The sequence below is a fragment of the Rhinolophus ferrumequinum genome, chromosome X, assembly GCF_004115265.2.
Source record: "Rhinolophus ferrumequinum isolate MPI-CBG mRhiFer1 chromosome X, mRhiFer1_v1.p, whole genome shotgun sequence".
NCBI classification, from domain to species: domain Eukaryota; kingdom Metazoa; phylum Chordata; class Mammalia; order Chiroptera; family Rhinolophidae; genus Rhinolophus; species Rhinolophus ferrumequinum.
Window position 1 is genome coordinate 40541487 of NC_046284.1, and position 27010 is coordinate 40568496.

General features: G+C 37.1%; 1 protein-coding gene across 2 annotated transcripts in view; it reads left to right on the plus strand.

Annotated features, from left to right (window-relative positions):
- LRCH2 (leucine rich repeats and calponin homology domain containing 2) overlaps positions 1-24912 on the plus strand; it is a 169814-nt gene extending 144902 nt beyond the window's left edge. For both annotated transcript variants that reach the window (XM_033112466.1, XM_033112553.1), the window contains one exon: positions 24525-24912. In XM_033112466.1, the coding sequence (XP_032968357.1) occupies positions 24525-24644 (120 nt within the window). In that variant the 3' untranslated portion in view covers positions 24645-24912. The remainder of the gene's footprint in view (positions 1-24524) is intronic.
- Positions 24913-27010: the final 2098 nt, after the last annotated feature.

Consider the following 27010-nt stretch of genomic DNA (forward strand, 5'->3'; position numbering starts at 1 on the left):
TACTCATCATACACGTCATTGAATAAAATAATGTAGTGACCATATTACAACTTAGTTTTAATGTCATTGCTCCTCATTTTTCCTGGTGGAAGACATTTGGATTCCTTTGCACAGTAAATCCATGGACAGACTCTGGAAGATTTACATTCACCTTGAACAGTGTATTAAACTTGAGTGGTGAACACAATGCAATATGCAGATGATGTATTATAGAACTGTATACTTGAAACCTGTATAATCTGATTAACCAATATCACCCCAATAAATTTATTAAAATTAAAAATAAAATGTATTTAAAATGTCAAATTAGAAATCTTAGTAACATTATATTTCACTGGGTAAACTTTGAAAATTGTAGACATTGGCTTATGTTTCATATAATAGTTGTAATACTATAAAATTGACAATTAAAGCTATATTGTAAATGTTCATGAAAATGCATAATCAAAACATTGTTTTTTGGAAAACATAAGCCTAATATCAACATGATTAACTGCTGAGAGGACATGACATTGGTAGCAGATCACAATCTAGTTGTGCTTTTCTAAATTTAATTTAATTTTAAAATTATTTTTATTGAGAAATAATTGACATATACCATTGTGTAAGTTTAAGTTGTGCAGTGTGTTGATTTGATACACATATATAATGAGTTGTGCTTGTTAAGCTCTCTTTTTCAACAGTGTCGTAATCGTTTGGTCTCAATATTCCATTCTAACCTCTTTTGTCAAGTGAATAAATATAATTTATATAGAGAGAATCAGTTGAATTTCTGTATAATTTGGAAACTATATCTTGTTCTCTAATTATATCTTTTCTATGCTTCACATGTCTGAAAAGTCTAATTCTTAACCGTTTTTATGTTTTTTCTTTTTTGTACTCTTAATTTCTTAGAATATATAAAAATTAGGAAGTTTTTTTTTCTACTTACTGTATTACATATATTTTCCTGTATTGCCATTTTTAAATTTTTTGGGGGGAGAGTTCTCAATAAATATTTATTAAGTGAATTCATGTTTTACACATGAGGAAACTGAGGCACAGACAGGTTTGGGAACTTGTCCAAGGTCACACCTTTAGTAAACAGTGGAGCCATGCTGTGAACCTAGGTGGTCTAACTGCAAAACCTACCCTCTAACTTGGATACTCTTTATTTCCGTTCTTTTACATGGAAGAAAAGACAGTCCAACATACTGCAGACACTTTTTTGATACAATACGCAAGAAGCATAAATGGGAACGTCTTACAAAACTATTCTTAGTACTCTTAGTACTCTTGTCTTCTCTCTCCAGTTTATTCTAGGGCAAGGTTAGTGCACCACCCATCCTCACCATAAGGGGAGCTATGGAGGGATCAGTCAACAACTCCCTTTTTTCTAAACTAGCTACTGGCAGTGAGGGAAGTTTTATTTTTAGCTTCAATTTGCTATCCCATGAGGTAGAAATAGTAATATTTGGTCAACTTTTTCATTTACTTTTTTATTTTACAATATTTTGTCAATTTTAACAGCTTTATTAGGTAAATTAATATATAATAAAGTTCATATAAATGAAATGGAGAATTTGGTAAGCTTTTACATATGCATACACCATGAGAACATCACCATAGTCAAGATAATAAATGTGTACATTACCCCTAAAAGTTCCGTTGTGTGCCTTTGCAATTCTTCCTTTCCCCAAAAGCAGTAATCTGCTTTCTATTATTATAATTTAGTTTGTATTTTCTATCTAGAGTTGTATGTAAATGGAATGATACAATATGTGTAATTTTTGTAACTTCATACACTCAGTAAAATTATTTAAGACTCAATGTTGTTGCATGTATAAATAGGTCATTCCTTTCTATTGCTGAGTAGTATTTTATTATATGAATATATCAGAGTTTGTTGGTCCATTGATTGGTTGATGGCCATTTGCACTGTTTCCAGTTTTAGGGATCTCTACAAATGAGGAATCTGTGAATATGTATATACAAGTCTTTGGATATATGTCTTTATTGGCTTTTTAATTTTTTTTTTAATTAACGTTTATTGTGGTTACAGTTGTTATTAAAGTTATGCAGGTTTCAGGTGTACAATTCTATAATACATCATCTGTATATCACATTGAGTGTTCACCACCCAGAGTCAGTTCTCCTTGCATCACCATATATTTGATCCCTTTCACCCTCATCTACCACCTCCCTCCCCCATAACACTCTGGTAACCACTAAACTATTGTCTGTGTCTATGAGTTTTATTTCTTCATTTGTGTGTCTCTTTCCTCTGTTGTTTTCAGTTTCATATCCCACATATCAGTGAAATCATATGGGTCTCGACTTTTTCTGTGTGACTTATTTCACTTAGCATAATAATCTCAGGATCCATCCATGTTGTCGCAAAAGGCATTATTTCATATTTTCTTATGGCAGAATAGTATTCCATTGTGTATATATACCACATCTTTATCCAGTCATCTATCGAAGGACATTTTGGTTGTTTCCATGTCTTGGCCATGATAAATAAAGCTGCAGTGAACATTGGAGCACATATATCTTTATGGATAAATGTTTTCAGATTTTTTTGGTAGATACCCTATAGAGGTATTGCTGAGTCATATGGTAATTCTATTCTTAATTTTTTGAGAAACCTCCACACTGCCTTCCATAGCAACTATACCAATCTGCATTCCCACTAACAAGTATATGAGGGTTCCTTTTTCTCTACAACTTCTCAAACACTTATTATTTGTCTTGTTGATGATAGCCATTCTAACTGGTGTGAGATGATATGTCATTGTGGTTTTTATTTGCATTTCTCTCATGATTAGTGATGTTGAGCATTTTTTCATGTGTACTGGCCATCTGTATGTCCTCTTTGGAGAACCATCTCTTCAGCTCCTCTGCCCATTTTTTAATTCGATTGTTTGGGTTTTGTGGTTGAGTTGTATGAGTTCCTTATATATTTTGGATACTGTGTTTCCCCAAAAGTAAGACCTAACTGGAAAGTAAGCCCTAGCATGGTTTTTCAGGATGACATCCCCTGAACATAAGCCCTAATGGGTCTTTTGTAGCAAAAATTAATATAAGACCCAGTCTTATTTTCAGGGAAACATGGTATTAGCCCCTTATCAGAGGTGTTGTTTACAAAAATCTTCTCCCCATTCAGTTGGTTGCCTCTTTATTTTGTCGGTGGTTTCTTTTGCTGTGCAGAAGTTTTTTAGTTTGATATACTCCCATTCATTCATTTTAGCTTTTACTGCCCTTGCTTTTAAAGTCAAATTCATAAAATGATCTTTGAACCCAAGGTCCATATCTTTTCTAGTATGCAGTTTATTGTTTTAGGTCTTATATTTAAGTCTTTGATCCATTTTGAGTTAATTTTGATACTTGGTGACAGATAGCAGTCCAGTTTCATTCTTTTTCATGTGGCTTTCCAATTCTCCCAGCATCATTTATTAAAGAGGCTGTCTTTTCTCCATTGTATGTTTTTGGCTTTTGTCGAAAATTATCTGCCCCTATTTACGTGGGTTTATTTCTGGGTTCTCAATTCTATTCCATTGGTCTGCTGTGTCTGTTTTTCTGCCAATGCTGTAGTGTTTTGATTATTGTTGCCCTGAAGTCAGGGAGTGTGATACCCCCAACATTGTTCTTTTTTCTTAGGATTGCTTTGGCTATTCCGGGTCTTTTGTGGTGCCATACAAATCTGATGCTTTTTGTTGTATTTTTTTTAAAAATGCCATTGAGATTTTGATGGGGATTGCATTAAATCTGTGTATTGCTTTGGGTAATATAGCCATTTTAACTATGTTGATTCTTCCAATCCATGAACTTTCAATTTCTTTGTGTTTTCTGCAATTTCCTTTAAAAAATGTCTTATAGTATTCAGTGTATAGGTCTTTCACATCCTTGGTTAAGTTTATTCCTAGGTATTTTATTCTTTTTGTTGCAACTGCAAAAAAATTTTATTTATTTCTTTTTCTGAGATTTCATTGTTATTATATGGCAATGCAATGGAATTTTGTGTATTGAGTTTGTAGCTGTCAACTTTACTGTATTCGTTCATTGTTTCTAGTAGCTTTCTGGTGGAGTCTTTAGGGTTTTCTTTCTTTTTTTTTTAATTATATTGGGGAACAGTGTGTTTCTCCGGGGCCCGTCAGCTCCACGGCCCATCAAGTTGTTGTACATCAATCTGGTTGTGTATGGCGAAACTCAGCTCCAAGTCCAGTTGCCGTTTTCGATCTTTAGTTGCAGGGGGTGCAGCCCACCATCAGATGCGGGAATTGAACCGGCAACCTTGTTGTTGAGAGCTCGCGCTCTAACCAACTGTGCCATCATGCCGTCCCTAGCATTTTCTGTATATAGCATGGTGTCATCTACGAAAAGTGACAATTTAACTTCTTCATTCCGTAATCGGATGCCTTTTATTCCTTTCTCTTGTTTGATTTCTCTGGCGAGGTCTTCCAATACTGTGTTGAAAAACAGAGGTGATAGGGGGATAGCCCTGTCGTGTTCCTGAACATAGAGCAAAGGGTTTCAGTTTTTCACGGTTAATTATGATATTAGCTGAGGTTTTGTCATATGTGTCCTTTATTTTGTTAAGGTATTTTCCTTCTATACCCATTTTATTAAGTGTTTTAATCGTAAATGGATATTGTATCTTGTCATCTGCTTTTTCTGCATCTGTTGGTATGATCACATGATTTTTATTCTTATTTTTATTTGGTGTATCACATTTTGCGTATGTTGAACTATCCATTTGCCCACGATTGTGATATATAATCTTTGCAATATGTTGTTGTATTCAATGTGATAGTATTTTGTTTAGGATATTCATGTTTGTATTCATTGGAGATACTGGTCTGTAATTTTCTTTTCTGAGTTATGCTTACCAGGTTTTGGTATCAGGGTAATGTTGGCCACATAGAACAGGTTGGAAAGTATTCTGTCTTCAAACTTTTGGAAGAGTTTGCAAAGAACACTTATTAAATCATCTTTGAATGTTTGGTAGAATTCACTAGTGAAGCCATTTAGTCCTGGACTTTGCTGTTTGGGAGGTTTTTAATAATTGTTTTAGTTTCCTTAGTGGTGTTCATTCTTTACAGATTTTTCATCATTTATTCTAGGAGAGTTATTTATTTCTAAGAACTTGTACTTTTCTTCTAGTTTACTGAATTGGTGGCATATAATCTTTCATGGTATTCTTGTATGATCTTTTGTATTTCTGTGGTACCTGTCATAACTTCTCTTTCATTTTTTATTTTGTTTGTGTCCCTTCTCTTTTTTTTTTTTAATTTATTTTTAATTTATTGGGGTGACAATTGTTAGTAGAATTACATAGATTTCAGGTGTGCAATTCTGTATCACATCATCCATAAGTCACACTGTGTGTTCACCACCCAGAGTCAGCTCCCCTTCCATCACCATACATTTGATCCCCCTCACCCTCAACCCCCACCCCCCAACCCCCTTACGCTCTGGTAACCACCAAATTACGTTCCCCAGATTAATTTTCAAACCCCATGGCCATCCTGTGGTCACCAACTGCCCTCCAATCCCCTCACCCTTCCCCCCACCCCCCACCCCTCCCGCCCATCTAGCAACCCTCAGTTTTTCCTCATTGTCTCCCAAACTGTTTCTGATTAGTTCATTCACTTATTCTTTTCTTTAGAATCCGCAAATAAGTGAGATCATATGGTACTTATCTTTCTCTGTCTGACTTATTTCACTTAACATAATGTTCTCTAGATCCATCCATGTTGTTGCAAATGGTAAGATTTCTTTCTTCTTTATGGCTGCATAATACTCCATTGTATAAATGTACCACAGTTTCTTAATCCAGTCATCTACCGATGGGCATTTTGGTTGTTTCCATGTCTTAGCTATTGTGTATAGTGCTGCAATAAACATAGGAGTGCATAAAGATTTTTGAATTGAAGTTTTGGGTTTCTCCGGATAGATACCTAGGAGTGGAATTACTGGATCATAAGGTAGTTCCATTTTCAGAATTGTGAGATACCTCCATACTGTTTTCCATAGCGGCTGCACCAGTCTGCAATCCCACCAACAGTGCACAAGCGTTCCCTTTTCTCCACATCCGCGCCAGCACTTGTTGTTTGTTGATTTATTGATGATAGCCATTTTGACTGGGGTGAGGTGGTATCTCATTGTGGTTTTTATTTGCATTTCTCTGATGGTTAGTGAGGTTGAGCATTCCTTCATATGTCTGTTTGCCATCTGTATGTCCTTTTCAGAAAAATGTCTCTTCAAGTCCTCTGCCCATTTTTTAATTGGATCGTTTGTTTTTTTGGAGTTGGGTTGAGTAAGTTTTCCATAGATTTGTGATATTAATCCCTTATCAGATATATCATTGGCAAATATCTTTTCCCATTCAGTAGGATCCCTTCTTGTTTTATTGATGGTTTCCTTTGCTGTGAAAAAACTTTTTAGTTTGATATAATCCCACATGTTTATTTTTTCTCTTAGTTCCCTCGAGCGAGGGTGTATATCAGTAAAAATCTTACTCCGGGTAATGTCTGAGAAGTTTCTTCCTATATTTTCTTCTAGGTATTTTATGGTTTCAGATCTTACATTTAAGCCTTTAAGTCATTTTGAATTTATTTTTGTATATGGTGTAAGGAGGTGGTCCAACTTCATTTTTTTGCATGTGTCTGTCCAGGTTTCCCAGCACCATTTATTGAATAGACTGTCATTACTCCATCGTACATTCTTGCTTCCATTGTCGTAGATTAAATGGCCATATAGGCGTGGATTTATTTCTGGACTCTCTATTCTGTTCCATTGATCTATGTGTCTGTTTTTATGCCAGTACCATGCTGTTTTGATTACTGTAGCCTTGTAGTATAATTTGAAGTCAGGTATTGTTATACCTCACACTTTGTTCTTATTTCTCAAGATTGCCTTTGCTATTCGGGGTCTTTTATGGTCCCATCCATATAAATTTTAGGATTATCTGTTCTATTTCTGTGAAAAACGACTTCGGCAGTTTGATAGGAATTGCATTCAATATGTATATTGCCTTAGGCAGTATGGACATTTTAACTATATTAATTCTTCCTATCCATGAACATGATATGTGTTTCCATCTATTTATATCTTCCTTCATTCTTTCTTCAGTGTCTTATAATTTTCTGAGTATAGATCTTTTACTTCTTTGGTTAAATTTATTCCCAGGTATTTTATAGTCTTTGGAGCGATTGTAAATGGGATTGTTTTTTTAATTTCTCCTTCTGATGTTTTATTATTGGTATATACAAATGCAACTGATTTCTGAATATTAATTTTGTATCCTGCCACTTTACTAAATTCATCTATCAGCTCTAATAGCTTCTTGGTGGAGTCTTTAGGGTTCTCTATATATAGTATCATATCATCTGCATACAATGATAACTTTACTTCCTCCTTACCAATCTGGATGCCTTTTATTTCTTTTTCTTGTCTGATTGCTGTGGCAAGAACTTCCAAAACTATGTTGAATAGAAGCGGAGATAGTGGGCATCCTTGCCTTGTTCCTGATCTTAGGGGGAATGGTTTTAGCTTTTCCCCATTGAGTATGATGTTAGCTGTGGGTTTGTCATATATGGCCTTTATTATGTTGAGATAAGATCCCTCTATTCCCACTTTCTTAAGGGTTTTTATCATAAATGGCTGTTGGATTTTATCAAATGCTTTTTCTGCATCTATTGATATGATCATGTGATTTTTATTTTTCATTTTGTTAATGTGGTGTATCACATTAATAGATTTGCGGATGTTGAACCACCCCTGCATACCAGGGATGAATCCCACTTGATCGTGGTGAATGATCTTTTTAATGTATTGCTGAATTCTGTTTGCTAATATTTTGTTGAGGATTTTTGCATCTATGTTCATTAAAGATATCGGCCTGTAGTTTTCTTTTCTTGTGGTGTCTTTGTCTGATTTTGGATCAGGGTGATAGAGGCTTCGTAAAAAGTGTTTGGGAGTCTTCCCTCCTTCTGGATTTTTTGGAAGAGCTTGAGGAGAATTGGTGATAATTCTTTTTTGAACGCTTTGTAAAATTCACCTGTAAAGCCATCTGGTCCAGGGCTTTTGTTTGTTGGGAGACTGTTGATTACTGATTCAATTTCCGTGGTGGTAATCAGTCTATTCAGGTTTTCTGTTTCTTCTTGAGTTAGCCTTGGAAGGTTGTACGCCTCTAGAAAATTGTCCATTTCTTCCAAATTGTCAAATTTGTTGGCATATAGTTGCTCATAGTAACTTCTTAAAACTCTTTGTATTTCTGCAGTGTCTGTTGTCACTTCTCCTCTTTCATTTCTGATTTTATTAATTTGGGTCCTCTCTCTCTTTTTTTTAATGAGTCTGGCTAAAGGTTTGTCGATTTTGTTTATCTTCTCTAAGAACCAACTCTTGGATTCATTGATCTTTTGTATTGTTTTTCTGGTTTCTATTTCATTTATTTCTGCTCTGATCTTTATTATCTCCTTCCTTGTGTTCCCTTTGGGCTTATTTTGCTGTTCTTTTTCCAAATCCCTTAAATGTGAAGATAAACTGTTGATTAGTGATGTTTCTTGTTTCTTTAGGTAGGCCTGCAAAGCTATGAATTTCCCTCTTAGGACTGCTTTCGCGGCATCCCATAGATTTTGGGTCGTCGTGTTTTCATTTTCGTTTATCTCGAGATATCTTTTGATTTCTTCCTTGATCTCCTGCTTGACCCATTCATTATTTAGTAATAAGTTATTCAGCCTCCATGAATTGGTGTGTCTTCCAGTTTTTTTCCTGTAGTTCATTTCTAATTTCATAGCATTGTGATCAGAGAAGACAATTGGTATGATTTCAATTTTCTTAAATTTATCAAGACTTGTTTTGTGGCCTAACATATGATCTATCTTGGAAAATGTTCCATGTGCGCTTGAGAAAAAGGTGTATTTTGTAGCATTGGGGTGAAATGTTCTGAAAATATCGATTAAATCCAAGTGGTCCAATGTATCATTTAAGGCTGTTGTTTCCATATTGATTTTCTGTCTGGAAGACCTGTCTCTTGTTGTCAGAGATATGTTGAAGTCCCCTACTATGATAGTGTTACTGTCGATCTCTGTCTTTATGTCAGTCAGTACCTGTTTTATATATTTAGGTGCTCCTATGTTGGGTGCATAGATGTTTACCAGGGTTATGTCCTCTTGTCGGATCGATCCCTTTTATTGTATAGTACCCATCTTTATCTTTTAGTATGTTCTTCATTTTAAAGTCTATTTTGTCAGATATAAGTATTGCAACTCCAGCTTTTTTCTCGTTTCCATTTGCATGAAATATCTTACTCCAACCCTTCACTTTCAGCCTGTGTGTGTCTTTTGTTCTGAGGTGAGTCTCTTGTATACAGCATATACAAGGGTCTTGCTGTCTTATCCAGTCAGCCATCCTATGTCTCTTGATTGGAGCATTTAATCCATTTACATTTAAAATGATTATTGATAGGTACATAGATATTGCCATTTTTAAATTTGTAGTTAGGTTGTTTTGATCTTTCTTCTATTTACAGAAGTCCTTTTAGTATTTCTTGCAATGCTGGCTTGGTGGTGATAAATTCCTTTAGCTTATTTTTTTCTGGAAAGCTCTTTATCTCTCCATCAACTTTAAATGATAGCCTTGCTGGATAAAGCAATCTAGGTTGTAGGCCTTTGTTTTCCATCACTTTAAGTATCTCCTGCCACTCCCTCCTGGCCGTCAATGTTTCTGTAGAAAAATCATTTGATAGTCTTATGGGAGTTCCCTTGTATGTAACCCTCCGTCTTTCTCTTGCTGCTTTTAGGATTCTCTCTTTGTCTTTAAGCTTTGCCATTTTAACTGTAATGTGTCTTGGTGTGGACCTGTTTGGGTTAATCCTGGTTGGAACTCTCTGCACTTCCTGGACTTGTATGTTGGTTTCCTTCATCAGGTTGGGGAAGTTTTCATACATTATTACTTCAAATATGTTCTCAATCCCTTGCTTGCTCTCTTCACCTTCTGGTATTCCTATGATGCGCATGTTGTTGCGTTTGATGTTATCCCAGAGGTCTCTTAGGCCATCCTCATTGTTTTTTATTCTTTTTTCTTTCTGTTGTTCCGTTTGGGTGATCTCTGCTACCTTGTCTTCTAAGTCGCTGATTCGATCCTCTGCTTCATCTAGCCTGCTGGTAATTCCTTCAAGTGAGTTCTTAATTTCGGTAATTGTGTTCTTTAGTTCCAACTGGTTTTTCGTTATGATTTCTACATCCTTCTTTATGTTTTCTCTAAGCTCGTTTGTTATGATTTCTACATCCTTCTTTATGTCTTCTCTAAGCTCCTTAAACATTCTTATCACCAGTGTTCTGAACTCTGTCTCTGAGAGGTTGGTTACGTCTGCTTCATTTGGTTCCAGTTGTGGAAGCTTCTTCTGTTCTTTTATTTGGGACGTGTATCTTTGTTTCCCCATTCTGGCTGACTGTGTTTATTTTGATATATTAGGTAGATCCCCTAGAGTTCTTAGTTCTTGCTAGGTTATCTTATGTAGTATGTGTCCTTTATATTTGACTCGCACCACGTCGTCCTCCTCTGCGTGTGCTCCAAAGGTGAGTCTTGTGTTGTGTACACTGTCCCGTTCAAGAAGATCTTTAATTGCTTCCCGCTAGTGAGCAGGTGGGGTCAACTCCTGGGCTGACCTGCCGTGAGGCTTGGCTCTGCCACTCGCAGGGCACTCTGCTGCGTGAGGGTTGACCACCCCAATGTGATTTGGCCTCTAGGGGCTCCAGAGCCTGCAGAGAACCCCCTCTAGGTGTGTGACCTGCAGGTCAAACCCGGCTGCACTCCGATTGGTCTGGAGTTGGCCCCCGGATATGCCGAGTCACGTGCCACCCAAGCTGGGCCCCAGGCAGGCGGGGAAGTCCCAGAACAAGGCAAATCACCAAGCACAGCAGCAACGACAACAGCAAAAAAAAAAAAAAAAAAACAGCCGATAACCCCCGCTCGACACAGGCAAAGATATCAAAGTACAAGACAAAGCAAAACGAAACCAAGCAAAGCAAAACAAAGCAAAACAAAAAGCAGCGACCGTCTCGGCCTGAGCCCACCAAGCAATGACCAGGTTGTCCTCTGCTGTACCAAAGAGCCCCCTGCTTATTGTGCAGGCAGAGCCGGTCACCTGGTGCTCAGAGAGACTTTGTGACTGCAGACTTAAATGCGTGGTCCTGAGGGGTCTGGATGATAGTCTCCACAAAGTCAGTGCAGCTTCTGCCCTTGTCCGCACGTATGCACACCGAGAGTAGCACCACCAGCCCTTTGTCCAGAGCTCCAAAGTCCTAGGGCACTCCTTCAGTGTGTGTGTATGGGTGCGGGCGGGAGATTTCTGATCTGCTGACCGTGCCTCACAAGCTGGGCCCCGGCAGGGCAGTTTCAGAGCACAGCAAATCACCAAGCACAACAGCAACAACAACAACAAAGAAAAAAATCAAATACGTTCACATGCAAAACCACCTGATAACTCCCACTCGACAGAGGCAAAGATATCAAAGATATAAAGACAAAGCAAAACAAGACAAAACAAAGCAATACAAAAAGCAGCGACAGTCTCGGCCTAAGCCCACCAAGCAATGTCCAGGTTGTTCTCTGCTGTACCAAAGAGCCCCCTGCTTATTGCGCAGGCAGAGCCGGTCACCTGGTGCCCAGAGAGACTTTGGGACTGCAGACTTAAATGCGTGGGCCTGAGGGGTCTGGATGATAGTTTTTACAATGTCAGTGCAGTTTCTGCCCTTGCCTGCACAAATGCACACTGAGAGTGGCACCACCAGATACGTGACCAAAACTCTTGAGTCTTAAGGCACCTCTTCAGTGTGTGTGTGTGAGTGCGGGCGGGAGATTTCTGATCTGCTGAAAGCCCAGAGCTGCGCCTGCCTCACTGCTGATCTCCGGGTGTGTCTCGGCAGCTGCACCCACCCCACCCTAGGCAAGCCAGGAAGGGTGGGGGCTGGGGATGGAGGGGTCTTCACTCTCCCAGCCCAGCCGTGCGTCGCCCTCTTCCCGCAGGCCAGAAAAGGTGGTGGCTGGGGGTGGAGGCGTCTCTTCTCTCCTAGCGCAGCCAAAATCACGCACACTACCCAGTCTGCCTGGGTCAGGGCTGCCCGTCAGGCTTCCCAAAGCCTGAGCCTCAGATACCACTCCTCGGTTCAGGGGCTGGTTTAAGTCTCTGGAAGGGCGGAGTTAGATTGGAAGAGCAGGGCGGGGGGGGGCCCAGGTATGGAGACTGCGCCCCCCGTCCGCCGCAGGGCGCGCCGCCTTCCCGGCTGGAGAAATCAGCCGTGGGACGCAGGGAAAGAGCCCACCCCTGGTCTCTGCGCTCTTCGCTCCGTCCTGGGATTCCCTCCGTGCCCGGGAGAGCGGGGCGGGGGAGGGGCCCAGGTATGAAGTCTGTGCTCCTTGTTCACAGTAGGGCGCCCTGGCCGGTTACCCGGCGGGAGAAATCAGCCGTGGGACGCAGAGAAAGAGCCCACCTCCTGGTCCCCGCGCTCTCCGCTCCGCCTGGGATCCCGTGCGTGCCCGGCACAGCGGTTTTCGGTTTTCGCCCCCGTCAGCTGAGGCTCCGTTGGGGGCTGGGCTCTCCCGCCGCTGCTGGCCGGGCGCTCTCACGCCGCTCCTCTTTTTCCTTTCCTTGCTCGGCCAATTAGCGTACCTTCAAAAATTTCTTAGCTTCAAGTAATCTACGAATCTCCCCACTATTCTGTGTGGTGAGCGAAAATTTCTCTGATGGGTTATAGGTCCCGTTTGCAACAAGATCCGGAGGAGAACTCAGAAAGTGCGCCCTGCTGCCGCCATTCCTATGACGTCACCGTGTCCCTTCTCTTTTATCCTTAGTGAGTCTAACCAAGTGTTTGTCAGTTTTATTAATCTTTTCAAAGAATCAGCTTTGTTGCATTAATTTTTTTCTATTGTCTTTTTGTTCTCTCTTTCACTTAATTTTTCTCTGATTTTTATTATTTCCTTTCTTCTGCTGACTTTGAGTTTCATTTGTTATTCTTTTTCTAGTTCTTTAAGATGTAATATTATTTTGCTTATTTTGGATTTTTCTTGTTTCTTGAGATAGGCCTGTAATGATATAAACTTCCATCTCATCACTGCTTTTGCAGTATCCCAAGAGTTTTGATATGGTGCATTTTCATTCTCACTTGTTGTTATGTGCCTTTTGATCTCTCCTTTTATTTCTTCTCTGATCCAGTCGTTTCTTTAGTAGCATGTTTTTAAATCTCCACATATTTTTAGTTTTCTCTACTTTCTTTTTGAAGTTGATCTCCAATTTCAAAGTATTGTGGTTCAGAGATTATGCTTGATATGATTTCAGTTGTCTTAAATTTGTTGAGACTAGTTTTGTGTCCCAGCATATGGTCTGTGTTTGAGAATGTTCCATAGGCATTATAGAAGAATATATAATCTGGTGTTCTAGGATGACATGCTCTGTAAATGTCAATTTTGTCCCTTTGGTCTAATGTGTCATTTAAAGCTGATATTTTCTTATTGATTTTCTGCTTGCATGATCTATGCATATCTCTCAATGGCGTATTTAGGTCCCCTGCTAGAATTGTGTTTTTGTCACTTTCTCCCTTCAGTTCTGTTAATAGTTGCTTTATATATTTTGGTACTCCCTGATTTGGAGCATATACGGTCTGACAATTAAGTTCACAAACTTGTTGCTGCGATGTTGCTAACCTTTTTTTGATTATCAGAGGGATTGTTCATTATTAATTTGTACCAACTGGACAAACAGTTAACCAAGTTTATTATTTGGAAATTGTGAAACGCCTGCATGAAAAAGTTAGATGACCTGAACTTTTCGCCAACAATTCATGGCTCTTACATCACGACAATTCATGAGCACATACGGCACTGTCTGTGAGGGAGGTTTTAGCCATTGAACAAATAACTGTATTGGAACACCTTCCCTACTCACCTGATCTGGCCCCCAATGACTTCTCTCTTTACCAGAAGATAAAGGAAATATTGAAAGGAAGACATTTTGATGACATTCAGGACATCAAGGGTAAAATGACAACAGCTCTAATGGCCACTCCAGAAAAAGAGTTCCAAAATTCCCTTGAAGGGTGGACTAGGCACTGGCATCAGAGCATAGCTTCCCAAGGGGAGTACTTTGAAGGTAGTGATATCCATCAATCAGATATGTAGCACTATTCTAGGATAAGTTAGTGAACTTAATTGTCAGACTTTGTATATTGATAACTGTTACGTGTTCTTCATGTATTGCCCGTTATCATTATGAAATGTACATGTTGTCTCTTGTTACATTTTTTATCTTGGAGTCTGTTTCATCAGATGTAAACATGGCCACACCCGCTTTCCTCTGGATGACATTTGCTTGGAGTATCGTTTTCCACCCTTTCACTTTGAGTGTATATTTGTCCTTGCAGGTCACATACCTCTTGAAGGCAGCATATGGTTGGGTTTAGGTTTTTGATCCAATCTGCTACTCTGCCTTTTTATTGGTGAGTTCAGACCATTTATAGTTAGGGTAATCATTGATATATGGGACTTCACATAGCCATTTTAGCTTTTGTATTCTGATAGCAAGGTGTCTCCATTGTTTCTTTGCCCTTGCGTTTATGTCTGTTGTTTTTTGTTTGGTGGTATTCTATGATTTTTTTCCCCTCTGTTTTCTTTTTTTCATATGTGTGTCTTCGTTCTGGAATTTCTCTGTGTGTGTGTGTGTGCTTACCAATAAATTTATTTAATAGAAAATTTCATATGTACAAAAGTCCATTTCCTCTGCATGCATCTTATCTCCACTCCCTTTGGAAATTCAGACCTTTACCCCTCCTGTTTTATGTTTCTTGTTGTCACAAGTTATCCGTATTTATGATGAGTTCATTTACGAGTTGCAGTAGCTATTGTCTTCTCTCTTTTTTTTTTTTTAATGTTTTAACTTCCATTAGCCTTTATGTTATATTCATGCGTATAATGCCCAATTCTGAATAAGGGTAGCTAGTTCCTACTTCTGTTTCTCTGTGTGTCATCTTACTTTTTTTTTTTTTATCCTTTTCCCTTTTTCTTTCAGATAAAATAACCCCCTTGAGTATTTCCTGCAGTGTAGGCCTGGTTGTGGAAAATGTTCTCAGCTTCTGTATATCTGGAAAGGTCTTTATTCCTCCTTCATATCTAAAAGATAACATTGGTCGATACATTATTATGATTTTTTTTTTAAACTAAAGTTGATTGGGGTGACAATTTAGTAAAGTTACATAGATTTCAGGTATACGATTCTGTATTACATCATCTATAAATCCCATTGTGTATTCATCACTCAGAGTCAGTTCTCCTTCCATCACCATATATTTGATCTCATTCACCCTCATCTACGACACCCCTCCCCCCTTACCCTCTGGTAACCACTAAACTATTGTCTGAACTATTCTCTAAAATATGAGTTTTTGTTTCCCATTTGTTTGTCTTGTTCTTTTGTTGTTTTGGGTTTATATACCACAAATCAGTGAAATCATATGGTTGTCTTCTTTTTCTGTCTGACTTATTTCGCTTAGCATTATATTCTCAAGATCCATCCATGTTGTCACAAAACGTCCTATTTCATCTTTTCTTACCACCGAATAGTATTCCATTGTGTATATATACCACAACTTCTTTCTCCATTCATCTATCGAAGGACATTTTGTTTGTTTTCATGTCTAGGCCACCGTAAATAAAGCTGCAATGAACATTGGAGCACACGTGTCTTGATGGGTAAATATTTTCAGATTTTTTGGGTAGATACCCAGGACAGGGATTGCTGGGGAATATGGTAATTCTATTCGTAATTTTTTGAAGAACCTCCACACTGCCTTCCATAACAGCTATACCAGTCTGCATTCCCACCAACAGTGTATGAGGGTTCCTTCTCCACATCCTCTCCAACACATGTTACTATTTGTCTTGTTGATTATAGCCATTCTAACTGGGGTGGGGTGATATCTCATTGTGGCTTTTATATGCATTTCTCTGATGATTAGTGATGTTGAGCATTTTTCATGTCTATTTGCCATTTGTATTTCCTCTTAGGAGAAATATTTCTTCAGATCCTCTGCCCATTTTTCAATTGGGTTGTTTGTTTTTTGGTTGTTGAGTTTCATGAGTTCCTGGTATATTTTGGATATTAGCCCCTTATCGGAGGGACTGTTTGCAAAAATCTTCTCCCATTCAGTTGGTTGCCTCTTTATTTTATCGATGGTTTCTTTTGCTGTGCAGAAGCTTTTAAGATTCATATAGTCCCATTCGTTTATTTTAGCTTTTACTTCCCTTGCTTTTGAAGTAAAATTCATAAAATGCTCTTTGAACCCAAGGTCCATAAGTTTATTACCTATGTTTTCTTCTATGCAGTTTATTGTGTCAGGTCTTATGCTTACGTCTTTGATCCATTTTGAATTAATTTTGGTACATGGTGACAGATAGCAGTCCAGTTTCATTCTATTGCACGTGGCCATCCAATTCTCCCAGCACCATTTATTGAAGAGGCTGTCTTTCCTCCATTGTGTGTTTTTAGCTTCTTTCTCCAAAATTATCTGTCCATATTTATGTGGTTTTATTTCTGGGTTCTCAATTCTATTCCATTGGTCTATGTGTCTGTTTTTCTGCCAATACCATGCTGTTTTGATGATTGTAGCCCTGTAGTACAAGCTAAAGTCAGGGAGTGTGATACGTCCAGTATTGCTCTTTTTTCTTAAGATTGCTTTGGCTATTCGGGGTCTCTTGTGGTTCCAAACAAATCTGATGATTTTTTTGTTCTATTTCTTTAAAAAATGCCATTGGGATTTTGATGGGGATTGCATTAAATCTGTATATTGCTTTGGGTAATATGGCCATTTTAACTATGTAGATTCTTCCAATACATGAGCACGGAATGTCTTTCCATTTCTTTGTGTCTTCTTCAATTTCTTTCAAAAATGTCTTATCCTTTTCAGCATATAGGTGCTTTACATCCTTGGTTAAGTTTATTCTAGGTATTTTATTCTTTTTGCTGCAATTGCAAAAGGAATTGTTTTTTGTATACCTTTTTCTGAGATTTCATTGTTAGCACATAGGAATGCAATGGACTTTTGTATGTTGATGTTGTAGCCAGCAATTTTACTGTATTCGTTGATTGTTTCTAATAGCTTTTTGGTGGAGTCTTTAGGGTTTTCTATATATAGCACTATGTCATCTGCAAAGAGTGATAATTTAACTTCTTCATTCCCAATGTGGATGCCTTTTATTTCTTTCTCTTTCTGGATTGCTCTGGCAAGGACTTCCAACACTGTGTTGAAAAGCAGAGGTGATAGGGGACAGCCCTGTCATGTTCCTGAATGTAGAGCAAGGGGTTTCAGTTTTTCACCATTAATTATGAGATTAGCGGAGGGCTTGTCATATATGGCCTTTATTATATTAAGGTATTTTCCTTCTATACCTATTTTATTACGTGTTTTAATCATAAATGGATGTTGTATCTTGTCAAATGCTTTTTGTGCATCAATTGATATAATCATAGGATTTTTGTCCTTTATTTTGTTTATGTGATGTATCACATTGATGGATTTGTAAATATTGAACCATCCTTGTGTCCCAGGGATGAACCCCACTTGGTCGTGATGAATAATCTTTTTAATGCATTGTTGTATTCGATTTGCTAGAATTTTGTTTACGATTTTTGCATCTGTATTCATTAGAGATATTGGTCTGTAGTTTTCTTTTTTTGTGTTGTCCTTACCAGGTTTTGGTATCAGGGTAATGTTGGCCTCATAAAATGAGTTAGGGAGTACTGTCTCTTCTTCAATTTTTTGGAAGAGTTTGACCAGGATTAGTATTAGATCCTCTTTGAAGGTTTGCTAGAATTCACTAGTGAAGCCATCTGGTCCCGGACTTTTGCTTTTTGGAAGGTTTTGGATGACTGATTCAATTTCTTTACTGGTGATCCGTCTGTTTAGATTTTCCAGTTCTTCATGGCTCAGCCTTGGAAGGCTATATGTTTCTAAGAACTTGTCCATTTCTTCTAGGTTATTGAATTTGGTGGAATGGAGTCCTTCATAGTATTCTGGGATGATCCTTTGTATTTCTGTGGTGTCCGAGATAACTTCCCCTTTTTCATTTCTGATTTTGTTAATTAGTGTCTTCTCTCTTTTTATCTTAGTGAGTCTAGCCAAGGGTTTGTCAATTTTGTTAGTCTTTTCAAAGAACCAACTCTTTGTCACATTATTTTTTTTCTATTGTCTTTTTGTTCTCTATTTCATTTAGTTCTGCTCTGATTTTTGTTATTTCCTTTCTTCTGCTGCCCTTGAGTTTCACTTGTTCTTCTTTTTCTAGTTCTTTAAGGTGTAACATGAGGTTTTTTATTTGGGATTTTTCTTGTTTCCTGAGATAGGCCTCTAATGATATAAATTTCCCTCTTAAAACTGCTTTCGCTGCATCCCCAAAATTTTGGTAGGATGTATTTTCATTGTCATTTGTTTCTGTGTATCTTTTGATTTCTCCTCTAATTACTTCTTTGACCCGGTCATTCTTTAAAAGTATGTTGTTTAATCTCCACGTGTTTGTGTTTTTTCCTGCTTTCTTTTTGCAGTTGATATCCAATTTCAAAGCCTTGTGATCAGAGAATATGCTTGGTATGATTTCAATATTCTGAAATTTGCTGAAGTTGATTTTATGTCTCAATATATGGTCTATCCTTGAGAATGTTCCATGTACACTAGAAAATAATGTACAGTCTGATGTTTTAGGATGAAGTGCTCTATATATGTCAATTATGTCCATTTCATCTAATGTGTCATTTAGGGCTGCTATTTCGTTATTTATTTTCTGTTTGGATGATCTATCCATAGCTGTCAGTGATGTATTTAAGTCCCCTAGTATAATTGTGTTTTGGTCAATATTTCCCGTTAGTTCTGTTCGTAGTTGCTTGGTATATTTTGGTGCTCCCTGATTTGGGACATAAATATTGATGACTGTTATGTCTTCTTGGTGTTATGTCTTCTTGCTGTTATGTCTTCTTTCTTTACCATTATGAAATGTCCATGTTTGTCTCTTGTTATCTTTTTCACCCTGAAGTGTGTTTCATCTGATATCATTATGGCTGCACCTAATTTTCTCTGCGTACCATTTGCTTGGAGTGTCAATTTCCACCCTTTCACTTTGAGTCTATGCTGTCCTTGTAGCTGAGATGTGTCCCTCGGGGACAGCATATGGTTAGATTAGTTTTTTGATGCAATCTGCTACTCTGAGTTTTTATTGGTGAGTTCAGTCCATTTACATTTAGGGTGATTATTGATATGTGAGTATTTCCTGTAATTCTATCTTTAGCTTTCTGGTAAGGCTGTGTCTCCATTGTTTCTTTGCCTCTTTGTTGTTGTCTATTATTTCTGTGTGGTGGTATTCTATGATTTTTCCCTCTGTTTCTTCTTTTATTACAGTATATATATGATTTCTGGATTTTTTTTTGAGTGGTTGCCTTTAAGTTTATGTAAAAGAAAGTTTGATATTTAGTGTATTTCATTCTCTTCAGCACGCTTACTTTCTCCATTCCCATATTCCGGTTCAGGCCTTCACTCTCCCCCTTTTTATGTTTTGGTTCCCACAAATTGTCCCTGTTAATGGTGGTTGAATCGCCTCCTTTAGTATTTCTTGTAGTTCATGTCGTGTATTAGAAAATTCCCTCAGCTTCTGTATGTCTGGAAAGGTCTTTATTCCTCCTTCATAGCTGAAGGATAGCTTTGCTGGATATGTTATTCTTGGCTCATAATTACTTTCAAAAATTTGAATATTTGATTCCACTAGCTCCTGGCTTGGAGAGTTTCTGCTGAAAAATCTCATGATAATATAATGGGCTTTCCTTTGTCGATTACCCTCTTCTTTTCCCTGGCAGCCTTGAGGATTATTTCTTTGTCATTAATTTTGACAGCTTCAATACAATGTGCCTTGGAGAAGGCCTGTTCGAGTTGAGGAAATTAAGTATTATATTTCCTTGTTGGATTCCAGGATCCAGTTCTTTCTATAATTTTGGGAAGTTCTCGTCGACTATTTGTTGGAATATACTCTCTGTTCCCTTCTCTCCTTCTCCTTCTGATATGCCCATCATTCTTATATTGCTCTTTGTGATGGAGTCAGGAAGTTCTTGTACAGTTCTTTCATTTCTTTCTAGTGTCAAGTCTCTTCCATCCATGTCATTTTCAGATTTCTATCTTCAATGTCACTGATTCTTTCCTCCCTCTGGTCAACTCTACTACCAAAGATGGCTATTGCATTCTTCATTTTTTTATTGAGTTCTTAATCTCAAGAAATTCTGTTTGTTTTTTTTAAAAAATTTCAATCTCTTTCGTAAAATGCTCGTGTTGTTCTTTGATTGTGTTTCTGAGTTCATTAAACTCCCTGCCTGTGTTTTCTTGCATCTCGTTGGGTTTTTTAAGAACTGCAGTCTTCAATTCTCTGTCATTCAAGTCACATATTTCCATGTCTTTAAGTTCATTTTCTGGAGACATTTCATTTTCTTTCTGAGCTGTCTTGTTACCTTGATTATTCATGGCAATTAATGATGTAATATTTCTCTTCCAAACATCTACAGGAGTGGGTTTTGCAGCAGGTTGATAGAAAGTGGTCTTTCTTTTTTTTTCCTGTAGGTGTTGTTAGAATGTTTTATTTTCTCTGGCGCTGCGGCCTTTTATTCTCTCTCACACTGTAGTGTTATATTCTCTCTGCACTATTCTGGCTTCTCACACAATGGGGCGGTTCCCAGGAAGGCGAGCTTCTCCTCTGTGAACAGTTCATCTGGGTCATAGGGCACCACCTCTGTCGGGGGATGCAGAGAGCTTCTGAACTTCCAAAGCTCTTCCTGCACCAGATTCAGAGCCCTTGTGTTTCAACAGCTCTGTTTACTCCTGCAGGGATCCACCCAGATAGGTGGGGACAGGGCCAGGGTGGGTTGTGAGAGTTGGCCCAGAGCAATGGCGGTGACCACCCCCACAGCCAGTTCTCCTTCCATGTTTCTAAGACCTGCAAATATTCTGTTCTTTTGATCTGACAGTGCTACTCTTCTGCTCTAGCAGTGGGCAGATGGGGGTGGGGCGAACTCTGGGAGTGTAAGGAGGTGGCGTCTAGTCTCAGTGCCTAAGGGTTTCGTTCTCTGCTTGGCATTGAGGTCTTAAACCACCGCTTTCATCCTTCTTCCCTCAGTGTTTGCCTCGAGGTCTCTGCTGTGAACGTTGGGTTCTGCCGTGTTTTGTGCTGTCCCCTTTGCCCTGAGAGCCATAATCAGAACCCTTGCAGTCCGAGTTCTTCCCTCTCCCACAGGTGCAGTAGTTTAGGAATTCAGCGCCCTAGAGCACCAACCTAGGTCTGCGCCCCCGCGGCTCCGTCACCGCACGTCTCCCTTCACTCATCCCCTGCTCGCACAATTTGCCCGCCTTTAGGTGATTTTAGTTGCGGGTGTCTTAGTCTTGCCTGTCTGCTGTAGTTGTTCAATTCGTTGTAAATCCAGGGGAGATTTGAAGAGGCTCACCTCACGGCGCCATTTTTATGATGTCTCTATTTTGTTTTTTTTTAATTTGTTTGGGGAGCAGTGTGTTTCTCCAGGACCCATCAGCTCCAAGGCTTTGTCTTTCAATCTAGCTGTGGAGGCCGCAGTTCAGCTCCAAGTCTGTTTACTGTTCTTTGGTTGCAGGGGGCGCAGCCCACCATCCTATGCCAGAATCGAACCAGTAACATTGTTGTTGAAAGCTCGTGCTCTAAACAACTGAGCCTCCAGCCACCTCTCTGGAGGCTCGGCGACAGCTCGTTGTCTTCAATCTCGTTTTGGAGGGTGCAGCTCACTGTCCCATGTAGGAATCGAACTGGCAACCCTGCTGTTCAGAACTCGCGTTCTAACCAACTGAGCCATCTGGCTGCCCCTGTACATATTGTTTTGGAGAGAGATCTTTCCTGTGCCCATTTGATAATTTGATTATTTGCTGTTTTATTATTGACTTGTAGGAGTTCTTTATATATTCCAGATACAAGTCCCATGTGCGGTATATGATTTGCAAATGCTAGCTGTTGGTTTTTCATAAGTTGTTTGTATCAGGTTGAGGAAATTCGTTTACATTCCTAGTTTGCTGTGTGTTCTTAGAGGAATTGGATGTTCAATTTTGTCAAATGTTTTTTTCTACACCTACTGAGATGATAACATTTATTCTTTCACAATGTTGTGAATTACATTGGTTGATTTTTAGTTAACTCAAACGTGGATTCCTGGGATAAACCCCACTTGGTCATAATGGATTTTGTTGTTGTTTTTATGTTATCGGATTCAATTTTCTAATATTTTTCTTAGACTTTCTGTATCTATGTTCAGGGGGATATTGGTCTTTAGTTTTCTTTTAAATTTTGGCCTAGCTTTGATGTGAAGGTAATGCTGACCTAACTGAAAATGTTATAAAGTATTCCCTGCTCTTAACTTTTCTTGAAGATTTTGTATAGAATTGTTATTTTTTTAGAAAACATTTAGTTAAATTCATTTCTGAACCGATCTGGGCCAGAGGTTTTCTTTGTGGGAAGGTTTTTAAGTACAATTTCAATTTCTTTAATAAATACAGAGATATTCTGATTTTTTATTTCTTTTTTCATGAGGTTTGATATATTTATCTTTTGAAGAATTTGTCCATTTCATCTAGTTTGTCAAACTTGTTCTTATAAAGTTATCTATCATTTTAGTACATGTAGACTGCTGTGATGTTACTTTTGTTATTTCTGATATTGGTCATTTGTGTATTTTCTCTTTTTTTTCCTGATTAATCATTCTAGAGTTTTATGGATTTAAAAAAACAAAACAAAACAAAACAAAACTTCCAAATGAAATAAAATTTCTTTCATTGATTTTTTTCGTATTATTTTCTGTTTTATTATTTTATTGTTTTCCACTCTCATCTTCATTATTTCCTTCTTTGTGCTTGTTATTGATTTAATTTGCTCTTTTCCTGGTTTCTAAGGTAGCGGATGGGATCATTGATTTCAAAACTTTTTTCTTTTGTACTATATACTTGAGCAGTTATTTGCATATATAAGGAAAATATTAGTAGGACAACTAATGTTGCAGTGAAAATGGAGATAAAAGATAGTTCTTCAGAATTCTTTTGATAAATGGGATTTTATCAGTAGTATTTGGTGAATGGGTTATTAGAGTAAGGAAGAAATGGAAGAGTATTATGATTCCCAGGTTTTTGTTGAGAAAGACTGAAAAGTGTAATGTTGAACTGAGGTATTGAATACAGAAGGACAAGTTAGTTTAGTGAGGCAGTAGTTCTATAGTGGATACATTGATTTTGATATGTCTGTTGAACATCTATTTGGTTGCATCAAGTTCACATTTTTATCTGGAGCTCAATAGAGATCTGGGCAGGAAATTCACTTTTGAAAGTAATCAGGATTAAGGATAGTGTTACTATTCAGGAATAGAGGTCCAGCTTTGCCAAGGCTTTCAGTGTTTAAAGAAGCACTGGATTTTTAAAATAATGGTAATGTTTCTAGAGTTGTAAAACACTGTGCTAGTCAATTAAAACACAGTTATGGACCATACATATGGGGCCTATAGATGGTCTCTTTGCCACCCACTCTGTCCATTACTAGTTTATTTTCTTGAGGTGAATGGTATCCCAACTGAAGCAGTTGACTGCATTGTTTCTTCAAAAATATCTACCAAATTTATTTGATGTTCTGCACTTGCACACAAACCTTCAGTTAACCCTTGAAATTTTGATAAGGCTTTGGGAATACCAAGAAGAGGATATAGTGTAAAAAGAGAGGAGGGTGAATACAGAACACTTGGAAACATTAGGATGTTAGAAGAGGATCAATGAAGGCTAATGAAACCTAATGCAAAATTGTCTCTAAACATTTCTCATAGAGTTGTGAAGATCAAATGGCACATGTGATGTGCTTAGAAGAGGAGGCAGTTGTTATTTATCAAATCTAGACTACTGGAACTAATAAGCAGCACAACATCACTAGAAGCTGAAGGGAAATACCCTTAAGACAAGAAAAGTACTGGCGTGCTGCAAATATCAGAGACCATGGAACCTCAGAACTGGTGAACAGAACCAGAATGGCCAATTTTGTACAGAACTGAACAGATTACAAAGTGCTTCCACATACAGACTGTTTTGTGTGTTTCTCACAGTTTCATCTTCAGGACGAAGAAACTGAGTATCAGGGAATTTTAGTACTTCACATTATATGACCCTTAGATCTCCTGGCTGGAAATGTCATGCTCTTTCTACTGTAGCACAAGAGCTTAGAAAATATCTAGCATAATTGTCTCACTTAAAAATATTTGTTCAGGTGTATCAAATCAACCTCAGATCAAAACACACCCTGTAAAATACAATGCCATATCATAAAGGTCAACGGAAACAGACATTTTTAATTAGAATTGTGTGCTTTTTACTTGAAGCTTTACAGAAAGCATTTTTTAAAAAAATGTTCAGACTTATTTAGGCTTTACTGCAATATTAAAAAGCAAATGTTCAGATATCACTTACTTTGTTTTTCAGGAAAGACTCTGTTTGCCTCATCATATTTTGGAAGAGAGAGGTCTTGTGAAAGTTGGTGTCACAGTTCAGGCTCTTCTTGAATTACCTACAACCAAGGCATCTCAGCTTTCTACAGCTTGAAATAACATTTAAAAATCATAAGTATATAGTTTCATTTATTGGAAGTGACTTCAAATATCTCAAATTCATGAATAAGAATGTCTAATCAAAAATAATTTTATTCTGTTAAGCCTTAGGTTTAACAAAGTTATGTTAAAAATTATATTAAATTAAATTTTGAATAGCCCAAACTTCCTTTGGGGGAAAACTGGGTTAACTTAATAAGAGTTTTTGATAAATTCAAATTCTCTTTTTACCTAGTTGATAATCTTGATTATTTTTGAAAAATCAAAACGATACTAAATTTAAAATGTGCTTTCAATTTAATAATCTCATTAGGTGTAAATTTTTAATACCATAGCATACTAGTGAACATCTAGATAAGGTAATCTTTTTTACCAATTTAAAACAATTGTATATTTGAGTTATTTAATACACTTCTAATTCTAGTTTATACACAATTTCTTTATTCTTTGGTCTTAGTTTTCTAGAAAGAAAATGAGTAGAAAATATAGAACTCTGGCTTTATATTAAATTCTTTTAGTATTAGGTTGGTGCCAAAATATTTTCAGTTGTACTGTAGATTGTTTACATGTGAAGTGCCTGTGTAATTGATGACTCTTATATAGTCTTAAGCATTTTTGCAATTTCTTTATATGTATTAATGGAATCAATGAAACTTTAAAATATTTTAGTAGATTTGTAAGGTCAGTAATACGTGAGGATTTAAGTGTGCCTCACATTGTGGTATTTGTGTTTTTTTTATTTAGTGCATTGCAGTTTTCCTTAAATTGGTTATTTCATATTCTCAAAAAAAACAATATTAATATGCTTAATTTATGCTATTTAATTTTGCAAATCTTAATCATCTTTTTAAATGTATTATTTGAAGAGTATTTTATTTCTGTATTGAAAATGTTAAACAAAGCAGTAAGGTTTTTGAGAACTAGCAAAGTACTAATTATCAAAGACATTTTGATAAAACTGCCAAAGTTTGGATTTATGTCTTGACTTTCAAGAACATTATATCAGTGTGCTGCCTTTAGTTATATTCCGATTCAGAGAGCAACAATTGAGGAATAGGTTTTTGGCTTTTTGTGGGGTTTTTTTTTTACCCGAAATCTGGCCGCTTGTGGGTCCTGTAAATCTTATAATCCTCAACTAACATGATGTTGAATTAAACACCGACCATTCTATAAATATTTTCATAAGTATATTATGTTACATAAAGTCCTTGTTTAATTTGGAGTTGGATAAATTTACATTGGTAGTAGTGCAGGAATTTTTTCAAAAACATTACTGTAATGAATAACTTCGTTTCCTATAGAAGAGTATAATTACTTTTGTAGTAGCCAAGCAAGTATCATATCTTAAATATGTGATTATTTGCACTTGTTACCTCTCAATATGGATGCAACTTATTAAAAATGTTGGCCTGGATGTTTCAAAGGATTATATAAAAAGTGAAAACTAGTGTGCCAAATGGTTTAGTAAGGGCTGATTTAGGAACAACTCTACTTTTTTTGATCATATGGCATGAAGCTATATAATTAAATTTTGGCTTTAGAAAACAGATGTGATTTTTACATACCCCAAGGGTCAAATTGGAGCTTTTGAAGAATTAAAGTTTTTATTTTATACAGTTTAAAAATTAAATTATTAGTAATTTATTACTTTAACTATTTGAGCTAATTAGTTACTATTTTTCAGTTGAATCTTTAAATTAAAAAAACCTCATTGACATAATATTCCTAGTGAAAACTTGGGAATAAAGGTAAGAAATGGCAAATAAATACTTTAGTTTTTATTGTAGAAATTTGATAATGTTGCAAATAAAGTGACCATTAAAAGCTACAGCAGTCATTCAGACTGCTTTCCTAGTTATCATACTATAGGATTCTTCTTATTAAGCAGTCTAGATGTTGATTATTTTGTAAGTATTTTTCTGTTTCATATCATTGAAATATTAGTGAAATTATAGGCCATTTTCTTATTGCATTTCACTTGCTTGTTAATTATTACTTTAAACAGAAAATACACCAGAACTTCACTATAGCACTTTTTACTACAAAGCAAAATTCCATTTAGGATGGGTCCATCTGAGGTCTATACCATGGCAGTTTATTTACTGTAGTACCAAAAGGCAACACCACCTCTAAGGCAGTTTCACAGCATAGTGCCTCAGAGTACATTATATCAACAAGGCTCTGATGTATTTCTTTTAGTAGTTTTAAATAACTGTAAAATTTATTCTATATGATTTTTATGGTTATTACATATTTACTTCATCAGTTATCAATTAAGAATGATTATCATTTGAATTGGATATGTTATTTGAAGAGGGTTAAATAATCAAACTAAAATATTTTATTAGGCCCTAAAAATGC